A 22624-nucleotide genomic window follows, 5' to 3' on the forward strand; every position below is an offset into this window, starting at 1 on the left:
CATTTGTGAAATAGATTTAAATTTTTTAATTGATACTGATTTTAATTTATGTTCACACAGTATTTTTTTAACATTGCAAAAATGGGAATGTTTTTGCATTTTCTGCATTTTGCAAAACATTATTTCTTTTACTTTTAATTGTAGGGTGAAATTTCACATGGAAATGTTTTCTCAAGATTCACCTAAAAATTGCAATTCAAGTTTCAGATCCAAGCAGTGATGAGTGGACAAAACCAGAACAAAGTATATTAGCACAGAGCTATCAGGCAGTTCCAACTCATTAGAGAAACATTGGCTACAAATTATTCATGATTTTGTTGAAGGGCCTCTCGCTTTCAGTTGCTGCCTGTGGCTCCGAGCGTTTCATTATTAACCTGCTCCTGACACAGAGTCAGAGATTTCACAGTGACCCCACTGCTCAAACGCAACGGCTAGCTTCAGTTTCGAGACATTCTGAAAATGACTGCTGTACTGATTGTTTAGGGACTGATCTGGTCGGTCAGGAAAATGACATTTGGGTTCAAGAAGCTGCCAGACAGACAGTTATTCCAGTTATACAGATACAGTACTGACTCACAATGGAGGAATCACATATTCAGGTCATATTTCATCACAAAAGTGATGGGGAAATTAAGAAATTACATTTTGCATTAAAAGAAAATAGAATCTGTTTTTCAGGCAGTCTGACGTTTCCATTAGCTCATTTTTTTCCTCCCCATTTTCTTTTAATGCCTCCACATTTTTTATGCTTTATTGATTTTTTATTGTCATACTTCTCAATAATTTCCACTGGATTCTCGATACCATGTAATACAGTAATTTGAATTTTCGGGTGAAGGCATAATATACACAAAAAGAAATAAAATGTGAATGAATTTTAGATGAACAGCACTGAAACTAGATGAAATTCAAAATGTTTTGAAAAACACTCCGAAAACCACATGCAATCAGACAGTCCAGGCATCAAGGACTTTCTCCAGTGAAATGGCAATTACATCCTTAAATCCACAATTAATTTTCTGACCTTAAATAATGCTGTCCTTTTCGATCCAGGACATTGAGTCCTCACAGATGGTGACCCGAATCAAACTACACAACACTGTTACATAAATATTGCCCCGTTTCCAGTTTTGGAAAACCATTAGATTGACGTTTAAGGAGGGGGTTTACATTAGGAATGAGCTTAGTGATCATTGAGCAGATAATAACTTTCAAATCTCAGTTTGAGCTCTGCCAGGTGATGCAAACGCATTTAGGACAGAGAGCGAGAGAAGGAGGGGGAAGTGGGAGGCAGGTGGTAATATTCCACAGCCTGTGATGAGTGGAAAATTCAACGGAACTCCTCACAACCATAAAAGCTAAATAGATGGAAATGTGGCTGAGGGGTCTCGTGGCCCTGACTTCTTGGGAATGTATAGAGTGAGGTCAGATAGACTTCAATGGTTACTTGGTTACTTGCCTTTTAGCTGACGCAGTTCATCCAAAGTGACTAATTGCAGGGTTTAACCAATTTGCTCAAGTGCGTAATAGTACAGGATTTTGACCTTGGCAACTATCTAGTTCCTGAGTCACCCCTGCTTGGCTCTAAACCGGAAACTTTTGTATTAACAACCCAGATTTTTACCCATTACCCCAATTTCTTCTCATCTTTACTGCACAGTGAGATAAATCTGAAAGCATTAGCACATTTTTGGTCTTCGAGCATTTGTCATCGCAAAAGAGACAATAGTGGGCCTCAACCATTTGACAAAAGCATTATGAATCTACAGGCTGAGGTGTTTCGTGTTAGTCAACGCCCCCAGTATCAATATATCTTTGCTAAACTTCACTACAGGCCTCCTTAACAGCAAATCTGCATACGTTTGCTATGGCTCTCACACCGCCAAACCCATAACAAGAAGCCCCAAAGCAAAGTCGGCTCCAAGAGCGGAAGGACTACTTTGGTGCAAAACAAGTGCCCAATAATAATTAATAAATAAATTGTAATTAAAACATATAAACACACTCATTTCATGGGAACTAGAAGTTCAGTCCCAAAGAGAAACATGGTGTTTGAAAAAGGAATCAAGAATTTGTGGAACTAAGCCTTGGCAGACAAGTTGTCAACCAATCATAAGCGGTCCCAGTGCTCACCCCTGCTGTATCCCCATACCCTGCCCCGACTGAAAAGGCCTCTGATTCCATGGTCAAACGGTCAACAATGAGGTCAGCAGATACCAGCACTGTCCTCTCAATCTTGACGTCTCATTTGGGGATCTCCAGGGCCATTATATCAGGTTTGGTCTTGAAGTACTGATTGAAACGCAGCACAGCATACCTAGGAAAAGGGTATTACAGAATCAGAAATTAAAATTAAAATCAAAATTAAAAATGGGATAGAATTGGAAGAAAGCATTGTCAGTTGTAAATTTATATTAATATTATCCCCAATAATTATTTTGTTTTTACCTTTATAAGTAGATATTTTTATAATCAAATAAAAACATACAACATGTCACGCATTTATGTCAAATACTTTTTAAATATAGTTTTGACCAATTATTGCTGTTATCCATAAAATTATCACATTTTAATGTATTTATAGATCATGTTTGTATTATGTTTTATCTATTGTGTTTGTAGCACAACACTGCAAGTATAATACAAATAAATGTATTATTAAATACAAAAATAACTGCAAATAATTTTCAAAATAGCACAATAAATGCTGATTAAAATAAAATATATTCAAAAAATACAATTTTAAATAATTTGATGGCCCCTGTGTTGGATTATATATTATATTGAATTCCAAAAATACATCAAATATTAAATAAGATTTAAAAAGGCATAACGGCATTTTGTCCATTTTGGTGGCATTTTTGACTTAAGACCTGGTTAATTGTTGACTCTGAAAGACCCAAAAGATTAAATAAATTTACATAATTGTTTTAACCTTTCCCTACATGCGACAAGGCTGATTTTTTAAACAGGCTGTAGGATCCCTCCTGATCTCATATGCGCAGGCAGTGATTTGTTGTTAAAAGGTGCTGCCTGAGAGGAACCACGACCTGTTGCTTGGAAACTGGCAACGTAGGAAGTTTACAGAATATATTACTTGAGCCAGTTTAATAAAAGTGAGCCACGATTCCTACAAAAATATCCTCAGCCTACGGATGACATAACTCACCCCCTCCAAAAAAACCAACTAAAGAGTAACTTGAGTAAAGTTTCATTGTGCTACAGATACACAACACTGAGGATTTTGAGTGCGGTTTAGGTCGATTGCCAAAGTCACAGAGGGTAGCAGGCTGCAACTTATTGCAGTCAAATCTACTTTTCACCTCTTGAAACAAACACCATTGACTGGTTTCTATGGGCAATAGAAATAACAGTCCACATTCATTTTACAATATGTGGGAGAGCTTCATATAAGACCTTCACCTCCAACTGAGACTTTCATTCAAAGATTCACATCTTATGTATTTTTAAAGTGCAAAGACAATAGACATGGTATTTTAGCCATGAACTCATGAGATCTCAGCTTCATTTCAGGTCTCGTGTGATTCTGTCTAGTGAATAGTTAGGTATTAACTTTGGTTTGAAGCAGTTTCTGCTCAAGAATTACTTTGGCCAAATTATATTTTGACTTACATGAAAGAATAAAAATGCATGAATGGAAATTGGAGCAGAAAATGGGTAAATTCTCAAGCAGAAATTAAATGCATAATTTGTAATATTATTTAATAATAATCATATATATGTGCATGTGTGTGTGTGTGTGTGTGTGTGTGTGTGTGTATGTATGTATATATATATATATACCGTATATATACACACACACTTTTAGTGTGTTTTAATAAAATGTATTTATTATTATTACTTTTTTTTTTAAATATCTGAATTTGGTCTAATTTGTCCAATAAGGCAATATCAGGATTTATTTCCAGTATACAATTTTATATAGCTTACAAAAGTATCTTCTGGAACTAAAACTTGCTTGTGTATTGGCTGCATTAGTAGTCACCACTTCCTGTCACTTACATATCACTTACTGTACATTCTTTATCTGCAATTAATATCCATTTCTCTTAACACAGTCAGAGTTGATAAAGATCTTTATGCCTGTAAATAAATCCTCCCCATCACAGAGATGAAAGGTTTTCTGAGCTGGATATGCTGCTTACCCGAGGAAGTCAAACTCGATGGTGGAGTACTTGGCTTGGATCAGGGCCCAGAAACCCCAGAAGAAATGTGAGGCCTGCCAAACAGAAGAACAAGAACTTCAGGCAAAAGTCTTCTAGCTCAATCCATAAACAGACATATCACTTACACCAATCAACATGCAAAAAGCTTTTAAATCCAAATCCTTGGAATAAACAAACATAAATCAACTTCATAAATGCAGCATTATCAAAAAACTTCCTCCGCTTTGATCCTCTGCAAACTCACCAGAGCAAACTTGTTGACCTGTACGTAGAGCGTCTCCAGTTCAAGCTGGCTCACCTCTTCACCTTTCTTGGTAAAGAGCTTGTAGGCCTGCAAGTAAGTGTGCAACCAGTCCAACTGCATCTCTCGACTGGGATAAAGGTTATAGTCGGGTTCACTCATGCCTGATAAACACACACACACACACACACACGAGGTTAATGCAAAACAAATCCCATAGGAGTATTTTTGTGAATGATATTTTAACGCTGCTCACCTGCAAATTCATTAAAATGATTTCCAATGTCAAATGCTTGGTAGTTGTAACTTGAGTATTCATAATCGATACACCGAACATGGCCTGAAAACAGCAACAGAGGTTTATTTGCAGTAAATAAGACAAAAAATTTGACTTGAATGCATTTTTGAAACGAAATCCCAAAATGTAATGCCTTAGTTGAAAAGACACTTCGGCTCTATGGTGTTGTCAATATTTCTTTCTTTGAGTGTCCCAACATGTAAACTTCTGGCTCAACCAAATGCAGGATCTCATGTTTGCCTAAACAATAAAACACAGGAGGCAGCATGGACGGAGCAGCAGTAGTGTTTGAGAAATCTGGAAGCACTCAATATATACAGTATGCTATTCCGTTGCAAGCTGCAGATTTTAAAACAGAAAAAGACATTCACAGTGCATTTAACTTGAGTACTATGACATAGACACTACCGTCCAAAAGTTTCAGACAGAGGTCAGTAAGTTTTTCCTCCCGAGAGAAATTAACACTTTTATTCAGCAAGGACACATAAAATTGATCAAAAAGCCACAGTAAAGATATTTATAATGCTGCAAAATAATTCTATTTCAAACTAATTCTGTTCTTTTGAACTTTCTATTCATGAAAGAATCCTGAAAAAAGGTATCAGGGTTTCCACAAAAATATTGTTTTCCCCATTAATAATAAGAAATATATCTTGAGCAGCAAATCAGCATATTAGAATGATTTCTGAAGGATCATGTGACACTGAAGACTGGGGTAATGATGCTGAAAATTCAGCTTTGCATCACAGAAATATATTACATTTGAAAGCATATTAGAAATCAATTTTTTTTTATTGTAATAATATTTCACAATTTTACCGTTTTTACTACTTTTTTTGTTGATCAAATAAATGCAGCCTTGGTGAGCATAAAAATACCTATTTCAAAAAAAAAAAAAAATAAATAAATAAAATCTCATCCCTAGGAGTTGAATTAAATATGAAAAGTGGGCTATGAAATAATTAATATTGTTCCCCCTCCCACATGACTGGTTACACCAGAAGAACAGAAAAGCCATTTCTGAGACAGAGAAAGATTTTGATACCAAAAATGACTCGCTTTTAATACACACTTTTGTGTACAATAAGACCAGGGACATTTATTATAAATGTAAGTTTGATTTCATGCTGTCATGGTGTTTAAGTAAAACCCACCTTCTTTTGTGTTGTGAATGATGTTCTTGCAGAGCAGGTCGTTGTGACAGAGCACTACAGGAGAGCCCAGCTGCGACAGGTGTTCCTTCATCCACATCATTTCCTGTTCTAGCACTTCCTGACTGGGCACTTCCTGCTGAATTCTAGTTCAGAGAACACAGAAACAGATCAGTGATTCAAGCACATGACAAACAGAGAGTCAAGAGTGTTTGACAAAAGAATAATGCTGGAAAATTAAACTTTGTTCAATTAATGTTCCCATAATTTTGCACACCCTTCCTAAACAAGGCACAGGGTTCGAGGTATCATTTATGACCATAGATCAAACAGTGCAGGATGAGTTACACATACAATTTCAATGCTCATGGTTAGGGGTTTGTTCAAATCATTAATCTCAAGAATGAGTAATAGAAATTGCCTTAGCAAACATCATTAATATATTAAATTTATGTGGCCGGCCACTTCAAATCTCATCTGCAAAGCTCAAATTCTCTTTTGAATGAACTTTTCAATTAAATTATTAATCATCCAAGTTTTAAAATGTAATAAATGCTTAATACACCTTCAATAAATCAATTTGCTAACACTACTACTGTAACTTCCATTAACCAACAATGAGCAGTACATCTGATACAGTATTTATTCACCTTTGTTGATCTTAGTTAATAAGTTCATGTTAGCGAAAGCCCATTAAATAACATTAAGAAACACACTACACACTAATAATGTTTTATTATATGCTGAAATCAACATTAAGATTACTAAAAGCTTTAGAAGTATTTTTCATTGTCAGTTCATGTACTTAAACTTAACCTTATTGTAAAGTGTTATCAACTAAATACTTCATCAGGTTTTACTTAACAAAGGAAATTCAGACAGTGGTAAAGTCGTCCAGTTCGACCAATGAGAAAGCCTGTCTTATGGTGCCCACTCTCCCCTTGTAATGGGCTTAAGGAGCTATTTCTAGAATCTTCTTTTGTGCTGCAGTGGCTCACTCAAAACCTAGCAGTACTGATCTGCTTTGTTGCTTGTATAAAGTAACTGCAAACTACTGCGTGAAATCGTCCTATTAGACTTTGGGCAGTAACATAATCTCCATCAGAGAAACTCTTATGAAACGAATGCTCGAATGACTGCTGATGACGTAAATGACTTCGCATGTGCATTATCTCTGGCTCCCGATAAACGTTAGGATGCAAACAGCCGCCAGCTTTTAAGAGCGAGCATCTTTGTTAAGGAAGACAGTGGAGATGATTATGTGACATAACAGCTCTGTGCATGAGATTAGATGGACGGAAGCAATCTGTGCACTGCGAAACACCTGTCTGAGCAAAATCAAAGTTTACGGAGGTTTCAAATGGCTTTAATGGGTCTCATCCAATCAGATTCTGAGCTGTGAACTGTTTGTGTTAGAATTTGAATTTTAATGAGATCATTTAAGATTCACTCTCTGAAGGTTACCTGACGTTAGAGGCTTGGTCTGTGAACTCAGTGGCCACCAGCGAGAAGTACTTCCGCATTTTGATCCACAGGTTGGGTTTGGGGATGCAGCCGTTGTGTGCGTGGATGGCGTGAATGCGGGCCATTTCTCGTGCGATCAGTCTGCGAATAATAACAAAGGAAGACGTTGGTCAAAATGGCAATGTTCAATTTCAGCTTAAACACAATGCCTGGAAAAAGCTGTTTGTGTGGAAACATGGACATTAGCCCAGGGTCACCGGTGTAGATTTTGATACGGTTCACTGTGTGCCTGGAAGGAGATTACGTGACCCTCATGAAGTGCACATGAACTTCACTCCAAATTTGCAGTTAGCTTAGACTATATAAAGAATGTTTGCACAAACCATTCTTCAATATTTAAAGACATTTTTTTCAAAGGGTGCCTACTATGTCAGCTTTGTTCTTGTTATTTCTTTTTCAACAAATTATGTTTCTATTTAATTATTTCAAATAGTGATACTCCAACTAGTTAACATTTATTCATTGGCATAAATCTATCGCTTACCAATAGTGATTAGTATTCTACCTATTACATTTTAACGGTACATTCATTCTACTTTTACTCAGCAAGGATGCATTAAACTGATCATAAGTGAAGACAATTTATTGTTACAAAAGTTTTCTATATATATATATATATATTAAAAAAAAAAAATTATAATATTACAAAAATAGTAAGCATCACAACTATTTTCAACATTGATAATGAAAAGAAATGTTGAGCAGCAAATCAGCATATTAGAATGATTTCTGAAGGATCATGTGACACTGAAGACTGGAATAATGATGCTGAAAATTCAGCTTTGCCATTACAGAAATAAATTACATTTTAAAATATATTCAAATAGAAAAGTTACTTTAAATTGTACTAATATTTTGATTTTTTTATCAAATAATTGGTGAGCATAAGAAACTTATTTTAAAAACATTTTAAAAATCTTAAAGATCTGAATGCTAGTGTATACTAAGCATTTTCAGTATTGATGTATTACATCTTTTTAATTAATTTTAACTCATTGCAATACATTTTGGGATTCTCTTATCAAAGGATAGTATCTTTGGACAATTTGGACAAGTCAGGTATAATTATGTAATTAGTATAATTACAAAAATGCAAGTAGCATAAGGTTTTGTAAAAGAGCTAAGGTCAGTTTTAATGACTTCCTTATTATAGTCACAAAGGCCAAAATAGACACAGTATTTTAAGCTAAAATCAGAGTGAAGTACTCTGTGTTCTAACCCAAATGCCGAAGTCAAAAGACCAAATAGATGTGTTATTTTTAGAACGAACACCCATTTGGATCCTTCTATTTTGTACCTCGTGCTGAACGGACGCACCTGAGTAACACGGGGTCCCTGACGTCTTGAGTATCCAGAGCACGTCCTTGCATGAACTCGTAGCAGATGCCATTCTGGAAAGTGCAGTAAAGTCGGGGTGCACAACCGTTGGCGTGCAGAACCTGGAAGCTCTTCAGTTCGTTGTCTCGGTCCACGATCAGCTCCGTCTTGTTGCCGTACACCCTCACCAGCACCACATCGTCAAGGCAGTCCTCCACGTAACACCCCACCAGTTTGTTAGTTGTGCCATCTGTGAAAAGCTGAAGGGACAAAAACACATAAGTACAGATTACAATCATGGCTACTTTTTGTTGCAGGATGCATAAACTTTACAGTCAGCTTGAAACGGCATTCATAACCAGTTTTACTTCTGTAACGTGGTGTATTTCATGCATCAAGAACTGCATGTTGATCAGTCAGAAATGAAAATGTACCAATTCTCTGGCCATCCAACATGTAGAGGAGTTAGTTTGTTATTTGGAATGGAACAGACTTGGAGAAATTTGTCATTACATCACTTGCTCAGCAATGGATCCTCGGCAGTGAATGGGTGCCGTCAGAATGAGAGTTCAAATAGCTCATAAAAACATCACAATAATCCACAAGTAATTCAGACCACTCCAGTCCATCAGTTAATGTCATGCAAAGCAAAAAGCTGTGTGTTCGTAAGAAACAAACCCATCATTATGACGTTTTTAACTTCAAACCGTTGCTTCCGGCTAAAATATGAGTCCTCTATCCATAATATTGCTATATACAGTGGAAAAGTTATCTTGTCTGAATCAGGAGAGAAAAGTGCACAGATCAAGCACTGTTTACAAGTGAAAATAGTTCTAAACCAATATGTCGGTGGATTTTGATGTGAGAGGACAATAGCGTTATTATGGAATATGGACTCATATTTTGGCCAGTTTAAAGTTAAAATGCCTTAATGGATTAATTTCTTACAAACACACAGCTTTTCACTTGACAAGATATGAATTGATAAACGTGATAGAGTTGTGTGGATTACTGTGATATTTTCATCAGCTGTTTGGACTCTCATTCTGACGGCACCCATTCCACTGATGAGCAAGTGATGCAATGCTACATTTCTACAAATCTGATCCCATGAAGAAACAATCTTGGATACATCTTGGATGACCAGAGGGTGAGTAAATTTGAGCACTTTCATTTTTGGGTGAACTAGTTCTTTAAAGAAACAAATAGGCTATTTAAAAAAATTCAAATGTCAATCACAATGGAGCATATGATAAACTGGCAAGATTTAAAATGCTTTGTGTTTGTAGCAATGTATCCCACAATTCACTGCACCGGCCTTGCCACCCACCAATGCATTTCTGAGATTCCTGAAATGACTAATGTACAAACAGCATGACTGTCCACTGATGAGCAAGTGATGCAATGCTACATTTCTGCAAATCTGATCCCATGAAGAAACAATCTTGGATACATCTTGGATGACCAGAGGGTGAGTAAATTTAAGCACTTTCATTTTTGGGTGAACTAGTTCTTTAAAGAAACAAATAGGCTATTTAAAAAAATTCAAATGTCAATCACAATGGAGCATATGATAAACTGGCAAGATTTAAAATGCTTTGTGTTTGTAGCAATGTATCCCACAATTCACTGCACCGGCCTTGCCACCCACCAATGCATTTCTGAGATTCCTGAAATGACTAATGTACAAACATGACTGGTCAACATACAGAGGATGAATTCAACTCTGAGCAGGTGCCGTTTTGACTAAGTGTTGTTTTATACACTTATATCTTATAATGTGTCTCAATAGTAAATGGGTTCAAGATAAATTGCTGACAGCAAATATTCCATAATTATACGAACAAATGCAGGATAGTTTGAATATTAAAAACTGATTTAATGGTCAGTGTTTACAGTTGAGCCTAGGTCAACCACAACACAACGTCGAACTCTTTCAGCTATGTCATTTGACCGTGCGGATCTCCTAAACGGCTGGAACGCCAGAGCTCATCTTGTTGTAATCTGATGAATGGTATCAGTATGCCATGTGCCAACAGAGGAGCTTTATTTTGAGCATTTTGGCTTCATTCAAACGGCTGTACCAAAGCAGCTGTGAACAATACATTTGGGCACAATGCGTGTTTTTCATTGATGAAAACTATGCTGGCTATCTGTAAACAGTGCCATGCCACCCGCATGGAGGTCGAACGGGATTAGGTTCATTCATCCTGGCTTCAAACCTGTAGCAAACACAACTCATGTTATTGTCCAACAGTAGTCACCCTAAAATCTTAAGAATAAAATATGAAAATTAAGCTTATCTTTTAGGACCAGGACCAAGGATGGGTCAGTGTAAGAGTTTTGGGCCATGTGTTTTTGTCTCATGCAAATTTAGATAAACTGAATATCACTGTTGTGCATTCTGGAGATTTGAAAGTGACCAAGGTTACATTATCTAGCTGGCTGGCTTAGTTGACGTTTTGTCGAATTCACAACAAGGGCTTTTGAAAGGAATGAGTTAGAAACTTATAAAGGAATCAGAAGGTTTGCATCATATGTCATCAATTTCCTGAAAAAAGTAGTGTGGGGATATATAATGTGTATATAATTGCAATTTTGACTTCATCTTTTTTTAAATAGCAAATCATGTTAAAATGAGAGTTTCAAATATGATACATCAGTCTTTTGGGGAATGTTTACTTGTTCATCTCTCAATCATCACTGTATTGCATTGCATTATAGCTATATTTTGACCCAAACTAAAAACCAGAGTGTGATCATAAAACTAAGCATTTAAACATCTTGCTAAGACATTATTGGGAGATATAGAGTGACAACTGATATTAATATGCATTTTATGTAAGTAGTCTGCTATGCTTGTATAAATACATAAATGGGACAAGCGGTCTCTGCCAAAAGACAAACAAACAATAATAACACTGTACAATAGTAACCTTCACTTCCCATCACATCATAAATGATAACACTCAAAGAGATATGATGGATAAGGCTGACAATCGGTGCAATAATGCAAAGTTTATAGTTGTGTTAAGTGTGTAGCCCATGTGGCGATGGGTGGAGACATCAGGCCAGACAGTAAGTGTGACTCCACCGAGTCTGATCAGCTGCATTAGGATAAACTACCTCATAGGCTACAGTAAGGGAGGTTTGCTTTATTACTATTAATAACTGTGTGAAGATTGTGATCCTCCTAAATTAAAATCAACGTTATTTTTTGATGAAGTCGGGAGACATTGATCCGATTACGCAAATGGAATAGGGTCATCACTTTTAAGTCAAACGTGGTTTTGGGTCGAGTCAATCTAATCAGATCAACTAGTTTCAAAGCAGAACGCCAGGTGGGGGATAACCTCTCATTCAGAGGTGACCTGTGTCAAGAACAAAAGAAGAAAAATGTGTAACTGTTGCACCAGCATAGTCCAGATTGATCATTATGTAAAATATCCGTGTGTATACACAGAAACTTCAACAACATGACCTGCAACAAAATGTATTGGCACCACCTGTGTGACCAAAAAGAACTTAGGTTTTTTTTTTTTTTATCTGATTTCTGTATTATATACAGTATATTTATGTAAATGCCACATCAGTACATTTACATGATGGCAATGCACCTTACTAAGCAAACTCATTTCACTGTACTTAAGAGATTTATTGAGGTGTCAAAATGCGGGGACATGCAAACACAACTGTGTTGACACTATAATGAAAGCACAGATGAACATGACCTTAACACACAATCATATCCTAAACTTTTTAAAATCCCTAACATTTTTAAATGATCAAATTTAGATATTTAACTAATAGATATTAACTTTTTTAATATTATTAACTTTCAAGCTAATTTTATATATATGACCTTAAGTCACTGGGGTATATTTGTAGCAACAGCCAAAAATACTATGTATGGGTCAAAATTATAGATTTTTCTTTTATGCCAAAAATCATTAGGATATTAATTAAAGATCATGTTCCATGAAGATATTTTGTAAATTTCCTACTGTAAATATATCAAAACTTAATTTTTGATTAGTAATGTGCATTGCCAAGGACTTCGTTTGGATAACTTTAATGGCGATTTTCTCAATATTTAGATTTTTTTGCACCCTCAGATTCCAGATATTCAAATAGTTGTATCTCGGCCAAATATTGTCCTATCCTAACAAACCATACATCAACGGAAAGCTTATTTATTCAGCTTTCAGATTATGTATAAATCTCAATTTTGAAAAAAATGACACTTAAAGACTGGTTTTGGGGTCCAGGGTCACATATATATATTCCTATAAGGGGTGTAACGATATACCAATGCCACGGTTCAGTTTATATCACCGTTTTGGAGCCACGGTTCGGTTGTGTTTAGTGTGGAGGTAGGGTTCACGGGATGGCACCAGCAATGCTAAAGAATACTAGATTCACTTTTAACTTAATAATAATATCAATAATTGCTCTCTGTTAGTTCATGTTAATTAATGCATTAACAAATGAGACTTTAAAAACTGTTGCTTTGTAAAGTGTTACCAAAAAATCTATTGCCTTAAAAAAAAATTACAAATAAAATAAAATAATGCCTAAATAATGCAAACAAGTCAGTGGACAACATTTCTTAGTCTACATATAAAAATACATGTGTCATGGATAAATAAAATGGAATATCCAAACAATAAGGAAATGATTTTAATCAAATATGCAATAACTAGGGTTGCAAAATTCCTGGAATTTTCAAGACTGGAAAATTTTCATGGGAATTAATGGGAATAAACTGGGAATTTGCAAAATTGCAGGAACAGGGAACTTAAATGTAGTTGAAAAAAAAAACTCTTGCAGCATAATCTTAGTTAAAACAACCAGATTTAATGCAATTTCAATTTAATTTCTACCCTGCACATTCCTCAATCACATGCACACAGCACACTTACAGCAGGACTATTGAGGACGCATCTCCTACATGCACTGTGCATTCCTCCATAACATGCACAGATAATTTCTCCAATGAATGTCAACTATTACATACATTTATGTTTAAAACTTTTTTGTGCGGTGTATAAGCTATTGCACAACAAAATTATACCATTGTAAAAGGAAATACACTGACCGAGCAAACATTTAGGTGATGAGATAAAAAAAAAATAAAAAAATACCCCAGTCACCTAAGGGGGGAATTCCCCCACATTTTCCAGGCATTCAAGTAAGTTTTGATATTACTTGAGTAAATATATTTTATCTATTCTATGGTATTCAAATTTATCCAAAATGTGTTTATACATGTGTTTATACAGTAGCTAGCTAGCCAGTAAATAAGATATGAAAAATGTAAGCTAGTTAGCACTATTTCATTGACAATTTATGAGGCTAGGTATCATGTGCAAGCTAGCTCAAGCTGTGATGCTCTTTCTGGTACCTTCAGCTAGCCAGTTTTCTGTTATCATACAGAAGTACAGTAGTGGTTATAAGTTTGGACAAGTTACTATTTTTAATGTTTTTAAAAGGAATCCCTTAGGCTCATCAAGCCTGCATTTATTTGATAATAATAGTTTTCTGTTTTAATGTACTTTAAAATATAATGTATTTCTACAGATACATCCTGTAGAAATGATCCTTCAGAAATCATTCTAATATGTTGATTTATTATCAATTTTGGAAACAGTTGTGCTGCTTAATATATTTTTTTATATTTTTCAGGATCCTTTGATGAATAAAACATTAAAAAAGAACAGCATTTAATTAAAATAGAAATATTTTTTTTAACAATACACCACCGTTTAAAAGTTTGGGATCGGTCTTTTGAAAGAAATTAATACTTTTATTCAGCAAGGATGTGTTAAATTGATAAAAAGTTATAGTAAAGACTATATTGTTAGAAAAGATTTCTTCTTTGAATAAATGCTGTTCTTTTTACGTTTTTATTCATCAGTGAATCCTGAAAAAAGTATCACAGGTTCCAAAAATGTCATTTTTAAAATTTGCATTAGTTTGCATGCATGTCAGCTTATGACCAAACAAAATGTTTATATTTATGTTTGTATATGACACAGTTTCTATAAATTTCCCCAAATTTCCAATGAATTCCCATAAATACCTGTGAAGTTTCCAACTTGGAATATTTCTAAAATTCCCCAGATTAAAGGGGTCATATGATGTTGATAAAAAGATTTTGTTAATGTTATTTGGTGTAATGAAATGTGTTTATGCGGTTTAAGGTTCAAAAAACGCATTATTTTCCACATACTGTACATTATTGTTTCTCCTCTATACCCCACCTTTCTGAAACGCGTCGATTTTTACAAAGCTCATTGGTCTGGAAAGCGAGATGTGCTCTGATTGGCCAGCTATCCAGTGCATTGTGATTGGCCGAATACCTCAAGCGTGTGACGGAAATGTTACGCTCCTTGCCATATTGTGATGCCTTGTCCCAGCCGGAGCGACGAGACAAAAACATTAAAACCCATTATAAACGAGGCATTTGCTGCATCCAGTGGGGACATAATTACGGATATAATGACTTATACTGTCTTTTTACACGTTGCATTGCACTGCGTAAACATAAAACCATGTCTGCATTTGTGATCGGAGAAATGACAAACTACAAACGCTACTCTACACTGCTCAAAACTCGCGCTTGAATCGTCAGTGGCAAATTCTTTAAATATAAAAAACTTACAGTCTGTGAGTCAGAACAGCCGGCATTGTAGTCTACTCTACCAGGATCAGGAAACAGTCCTCCATAAAATGCGCTGGACACATCTGAATATTTAGGTTGAACTGTTCTGGAACAGTGTTGTAAATACAACTTAACCACTGATTTCTAGTCGTGTCCTTTTGGAAGACCAAACAAAGTAGTTTCGCTTTCACAACGAAACACAGTGTCACACGGCGGGCTAGAGTGAGTGGAGGCCGGAGGCCTATAGTGAGCAGAGGCCGGCTTGAATGAGCGGCGGCGGACAGGCTTGCGGCAACCACATGTGACGACCCCAGGCTGGACTCCGCTATATGACCCCTTTAAGTTCCCATGGAAAGTTTCCAGAAAATTTCAGACTTGAACCTAGGTCGCCTACATGGGAGGCGGGCACACTAACAATGAGGCTTAAGACCGCAGCCTATAGCATCAGTTGCTAGTGTGCCTCTTCAGATCAGAGGAGTGAGGTTTACCTGCACAGCACCTACCAGCTGGCCTCTGTTACACTCACCCCCTAAACCTCACTCCCATCCGGGTCACGGCACTAATAGATTGAGAGAGTGGGAGAAGATGCTGTACCACTCAATACTAATCACTCCCACCGTTTGTGAAATTCTGTCTCACAGAAAGTTTTAAAATGACTGATCTGCTCTGATAATCTGTTTGGATTCAACCTACATGGTACAGTGCATAAATGTGTGTGGGAATTTCCCGCTTTATTATGAGAAACCTGCGGGAATGTGTAGAATTACGCACAATGCCCGCAATCCTGCAGCGAAGCACGGCAACTGAGCGAACTCTAAAAATTCAGTGTTTTATTATAATAGTGTTCTCATTATAATGTTTTGCATATGACAGTCCCAATCATAGTTATTAATATTCTAAATTGTTGTTTGTGCTGCTCGCGCTACATGCTGAAGACGGCCACGGCCTACAATGAAGTGCTTTACTGCAGCGTAACTCAACCAAATGAATCTTATATGAGAAAAATTATATATGAACGAGATTTGTAGAGTTTTTTACAGTCGTGTTCTCATTATAATTTTATGTAGCCGATATAACAGATTTGTTCTGCACAAAGTGATTGAAGCAATTCAAAACCATCATGGCCGTATGCATTTGAAGTGCCTCAGCAGAGGGCGCGGTAGGCCAAGAGAGTATCACGGTACGTACCGTGGGTGGTGTTTCGTAGTGATGAGCGTTTTTGAAGCACTGGTTCGTGAAGCTTTGAAACCTTTGCGAATCATTTGTTTCGAAACAGTGGTCAGGGGTTAAAGCAAATAAAAATCCTGAGTCTGAACTTTTTTCCAGGGGACGGGGCGGGGGACAGCACATGCAAAGACTGTGGCAACTTTAACATTTGAAAGGATACTATGGCAAAGTTATTGCTTTTCTTATTCAAACTGATTTTTTTCATGAATATATGGTTGACCTGAAGAATGAACGCTATATCATACACTTGGAAAATTATGAGCTATATAACTAGGGGTGTAGTCTCGCGTAGCCAGACGGTCTGAAGGTCTGGAATTCATGGCAGCTTTCATTGGCCAAGGCCCGCCCATGAGGCCATTTGACCGACATGTCAAACAACCAATCACAGTTCGTTTCGTTTCAGCGTCACGTTTCAGGGCGTGGAAATGTCGCCACAATAACAGACCGGTGTGTAAAACTCTGGGACGTATTTTAAAGATTCTGTGAGTGGTGAAGTGTGAAGTGTTTCCATTTTTGTGCGCCATATGCATTAGACGTTCAGCCAACGTTCCGTGGGCGTGACGTCTGAGGCTGAGACTACTAGGGGTGTGACAATTGCTCACGAGATGAGACAAAATACAGATACTTGGTTCACTAGAAAGAGACAATATTATAATACTATTTTTAAGAAATTTTCAATGACAAAATATTTGTCTTTTAATTACAAAAAGTAAAACAATGCAGTTGTATTTTGAAATATTTTAACTAATCTAGGGCTGTAACTAATGATTATTTTGGTAATCAAGTAATCTACTGATTATTTTGACAACTGAGTAATCTGATATTTTTAGTAACACAAATAAACCTAAGTGAAATACGGTATTGATAATTATTGAAATTTGTTACACCTTTTTTAAAACAAAGCAATAGATAATATCTAATTTCTAATGTTTTATATGCAGACTAAATAGGTCTTTATTGTATAGGTCTAATTGTCTCCCGAGGCCACAGGAGGGCGCAATGAGCAAAATAATGCAGCGCATTTAAATTGTCAACGCAAGGAAGTAACTCTATATTACTTGTAATGCGTTACCCCCAACACTGCTCATCAGTAGGTTATTGAATATACTTCATAACAAAATTGGTGAGTATTGTAATCTTTTCTTAGACCCTATATCACTGTTCGCAGTTGTTGGGGCTAGATATAGGCCTACTAAGTACGTTTGCGTACTGGTGCGGGTCTGGGGCTTGTGTATGTGAGCTTGATATATTTCACTGCTGTTCGCAGTCAGCGTGTTGTGTGTGGCTTACCTGGTGTACAAGGGTATTATGGATTCGCAGTGCTGCAGGTTGTGTCACTCAGCAATGGACCCTCGTGATGGGCATAGAGAATGTCCTTCATGCTTGGGGATTGCTCATTTGAAAGAGGATGTGGATAATCCCTGCTCTGCAGCTTGTGACCTGCCTAGAGATGAACGACTTCGCAGTGCTAATAGGACATGCAGTTCTATACCTGAGCATGGTAGGGAGAGAGAACGTTCATAGGACAGGCGCGGCCATAAGCGCCCGCGCAAACACTCACGTGATCGTCATGACTCCACACACAAATCAAGCCGTGAGATTGTGGCTGAGGCGACTAAATGTCCAATGCCGGCTCCACCAGCAGAAGGTGATAATACGGACACTCAACTGCAGATCCTAGCAGCTGTTCAGAGTTTATTGCGGAGGATGGATCCATTTGAAGCTCTTCGGTCCTCCTTCTCATCTCTACCTCCTCGTAAGGAAGGCGTTCCAACGGTCGGGCAACAGTCCCGTCCGGAGAAAGGCACAAAAGATGCTGATGTGTTATCTCTTCTTGCACTCCACTCTCGTTGTGATGATACACAGCAGTCGGGGAAAGGGAGCCAATGTGAGGGAACTCATTCAGAATCTGCAGAATCGGATAACGAATCAATGAAGGAGGATTTTTCCTTAAATACTCTTATAACTAGAATATGTAGTGCCGCCAAGATTGTTGGCCTGCAGTCTCCATTGCCTGATCCAGTTCCTGTTGGTGGTGTATGGGAAGGCATATCCCAGAATAATTCTGCACCTTGTATTCCAGTGGCAGACTATTATACTTCTATGTTGAGAACAGAGTGGAAGAAACCATTTCAAAAGCCTCAATTTAATGCAGGCTGTAGACGGTTGGCCAATGCCCGTTACCCAATGGAAACTGGATTGGGGGACATGCCGCTAGTAGAACAAGCAATAGATGCATGGACTGCCTTAGGTCCATGCCTGTCACAAACCTTCCACATCCCCCAGACAGAAATTTAGAGAATCCTAGAGGATGCAACATCCTGTTTGGTCTAGGCGCACGAATAGTGATCCAGCTATTATTCAGCAAGACTTTCGCGGCTGAAGGCAAAATCCTGCCACACATTCCCAGAGAAAATCTCAGTCCCGGGGAGGAGGCCGACAGGGAAACTCAATGAGGGAACCTGGGAACCTGCATAGGAATCAGGGGCCAGCCATCGACTGTTCCTCCCAACTTTTGCGGGCCAGTTGGGAGAAAGCAGTCTCAGATCCTTGGGTTCTATCCACCATAACCCACGGGTACCGGCTGCAGTTTTGACGGCGCCCACCACCTTTTTCAAGAGTCCGAATGACTGTTGTCAAGGACCCATTATTAAAATCCATACTGGTGGAAGAGGTAGAAAGTCCTCCTACAACAAGGAGCGATTTCAAAGGTGCTCTTCGACGCACAGCAGACTGGATTTTATTCAACTTATTTCATAGTGCCAATAAAAGACGGTGGTCATCGGACCATTCTAGACCTCAGGAGCCTCAACGAATACTTAAAAGTTCTTCCATTCAAAATGACTCATACAAAGATGGTAATACAATCCATAAAAGCAGGGGAATGGTTCACATCTCTGGATTTAAAGGATGCCTATTTTCACGTCCCAATTTGCCCAGAGCACAGGCCCTTCCTCCGCTTTGCCTTTCAAGGCCAAGCCTTTTAGGTCACGGTTCTACCGTTTGGCCTATCATTAGCACCGAGAATCTTCACTCGGGTGATTGCAGCTGCCCTAGCTCCTCTTCAGTTACGCGGGGTCAAAATCCTGCCTTATCTGGACGATTGGCTAATTTGTGCTGCTTCCCAAGAACAGGTGATTCGGAACACAGAGGAAGTTCTAGCTCATATTCAGTTACTGGGGTTCACAGTGAATTGGAAGAAGAGCAGTCTCCAGCCCAAACAGCAGGTGGATTTCCTGGGTCTGCATTTCAATTCCATTACAATGGAAGCATGTCTTATTCCCTGGAGAGTAGACAACCTGGAGAAGGCAATAAATCACTTTCAGACAAGGAAGGTTGAGACAGCTCACAGGGTACAAAAATTGTTGGGAGTAATAGCAGCAGCCTCAGTAGTAATCCCCTTAGGTCTGCTGAGGGCACGCCCTATGCAATGGTGGTTAAACTCTTTTCGTTTTCGTCCGAAAGAGGACCAAATGAAGAAACTGCTGGTATCACACTGCATGAGAGCCTTACTTCCCTGGAGGGACAAGAGCTTCCTTTGCAGGGGAACCCCACTGAACCCCATCACTGATGGGTTGGGGAGCTGTTTGGAAAGGCAGGTCAGTACAGGGCAAATGGGAACCCCCTTGGTCATCAGAACACATAAATGTGCTTGAACTGAGGGCTGTTCATCTTGCTCTGAAAGCCCTATTACAGATTATACGCTACAAACATAAGCTGATAAGAACGGACAATACCTCTGCAGTTTATCACATAAATCACCGGGGGGGGGACGAAATCACTAAGATGCCTTTAGGTGGCAACGGATCTGTTAATATGGGCATGGCCACGGCTGTCCTCACTGAGAGCAATCCACACTCCGGGTGCAACATACAGGGCGGCCGACATTCTGTCCAGAACTGGCCCTCTTCCCTGGGAGTGGCGGTTACATACAGAGGTGGTAGCCCAAATTTGGGCCCGATATGGGACAGCCCAGGTAGATCTTTTTGCATCCCCGGAAACAGTACAATACAAGAGGACAGTTTGGGCCTGGATGCTCTGTCACATGAATGGCCGACAGACTTATTGTGCGCTTTTACCCCCTTTCCCCTAATCCCCCAAGTTCTTCAAAGGATCAGGGAAGGTCGCTACATGATTTTGCTAGTTGCGCCACGCTGGCCAGGAAGGCCATGGTTTCCATAGATGGTTCAGCTGATTCAGGGTCACCCGTGGCAGCTACCATCACGAGTGGATCTATTGTCACAAGTGGATGGTCAAATCTGGCATCCGAACCCAATGGCCCTGCGCTTGTGGGTATGGCCCCTGCAGAGCCCATCCCTCAGCAGCTAGATGAAACTGTGCGGGAGACTCTAAACAATGCTAGAGCCCCATCTACTCGTGCTAATTACGCCAGTAAATGGAGAATCTTTTCAGAACAGTGTTTGGGTACAAATGTTGAACCAGTAACCTGCTCTGTGCTGCTTGTTCTTAGTTTTTTGCAATCTCAACTAGACCAAGGCAAAGCAGCCAGTACGATCAAGGTCTAGACCTCATCTATCTCTGCATTCCATGGGGGGTTGATTGCCAGCCATTAGGCCGACATCCCTTGGTATGTCAGTTTCTGAAGGGAGTTCGTCGATTGTGTCCAAATTGCACTTTGGACACAATCGCCAAATTGGGACTTGCCCCTTGTATTAGACTATCTCACTAAGCCCCCTTTTGAACCAATGGCAGATGCAGATTTTCTTTGCTTTGTCCCTGAAGACAGTTTTCCTCTTGGCCATCTGCTCTGCTAAGAGGGTAGGGGAATTTAGACCGTTAGTGACGGTCATCCTTCGGTCTCACAGATCCATTGTTATATTCATAACTTACATTCGGTTTGAATATCGTTTCGTTACACCCCTAAATACACAAACACACACACACACACGTTTACTTAGCTATCTAAATGGGGACATTACATAGACTTCTATTGTTTTGCACACACACACACACTTTCTTTGAAGTACAGACGAAGATGACCTTAACACATGATCATGAACTAGACTTTTTAAATACACTAAAATAAATTATAAAATGTATATTTAATTTATTTATTTTATATATATACTTATATTAGGGCTGTCAACGTTAACGCGTTCACGTAGGGCTGGGCAATATAGCTAAAAAATGTATCAACGATATAATGTTTCATATCGTTCGGTATCGATAATTATTAAAACATTTTATAAAATTTTTTAAAACAAAGAGCAATAGAAATTAACCACTGTATTTTTAAATTAACTCAATTTATTGAGACAAACAACAAATATTTTTTTGTTTTAACAGTCACACACAAAATAAAAATTAAACAAATATCTCATTTCTAATGTTTTATACGCAGATTAAATAGGTTAAACTTTTTGCTTGTTTCCCGAGGCCACAGGAGGGCGCAATGAACAAAATAATGCAGCACATTAAATTGTCAACGCAAGGAAATAACTGTCTATAAAAAAACGTGCATTATGTCTAAATTAACTCATATAAATCAAATATAATTCCGAACAATTATGAACAAAACAGCATCATGTATTTATGCATTGTTAAAACATGAAAACATAAAAACATGAGACGCAATGAAAAGGAATAAACCTTCACAAATTCGCGACGTGTTTTCTAAAAGTTTAAACTGTTTTAACTTTGCATGGCTTTCTATACATCTCTTGTGTGAGACGCGAGTGCAGCAGTCATATTTGTCCGTCTAAAAAATGCGCTGAATTTGCACGCTGCACAGTTGACAGGAATTGTCACTTGCACAGTCGAGGCAGTGTCACATAGTCACTAAAGTTTATAAATTGCATTTCTTTTTAATTCTTGCCAATTTAACCATTCAGCGCTCGCGTGCTCTCCTGGAGACATACGTATGTATACTGGTGCATACGTGGTGCGTATTTTTTCTGTGCTCATGTTTACGGATTAAAGCGTTTACTGCACACGGTTGCGGTCCGGCAGTGCGTTCAGGAGCGGTGCGTCTGCAGCAGTGCAGAGATCGTTTCC

General features: G+C 38.1%; 1 protein-coding gene across 1 annotated transcript in view; it reads right to left on the reverse strand.

Moving 5' to 3' along the window:
* Positions 1-83: 83 nt before the first annotated feature.
* The window catches only part of LOC107698335 (ethanolamine kinase 1-like), a 26036-nt gene continuing 3495 nt past the window's right edge, over positions 84-22624 (reverse strand). Inside the window, exons 2-8 of the mRNA XM_016499332.1 lie at positions 8719-8978; positions 7342-7482; positions 5881-6023; positions 4685-4768; positions 4432-4592; positions 4167-4240; positions 84-2317 (exon numbers count right to left, since the gene is read on the reverse strand). Of these exons, the coding sequence (XP_016354818.1) occupies positions 2245-2317; positions 4167-4240; positions 4432-4592; positions 4685-4768; positions 5881-6023; positions 7342-7482; positions 8719-8978 (936 nt within the window). The 3' untranslated portion in view covers positions 84-2244. The remainder of the gene's footprint in view (positions 2318-4166; positions 4241-4431; positions 4593-4684; positions 4769-5880; positions 6024-7341; positions 7483-8718; positions 8979-22624) is intronic.

Source organism: Sinocyclocheilus anshuiensis, unplaced genomic scaffold (assembly GCF_001515605.1).
Source record: "Sinocyclocheilus anshuiensis isolate Anshui unplaced genomic scaffold, SAMN03320099.WGS_v1.1 scaffold313, whole genome shotgun sequence".
Classification (NCBI taxonomy): domain Eukaryota; kingdom Metazoa; phylum Chordata; class Actinopteri; order Cypriniformes; family Cyprinidae; genus Sinocyclocheilus; species Sinocyclocheilus anshuiensis.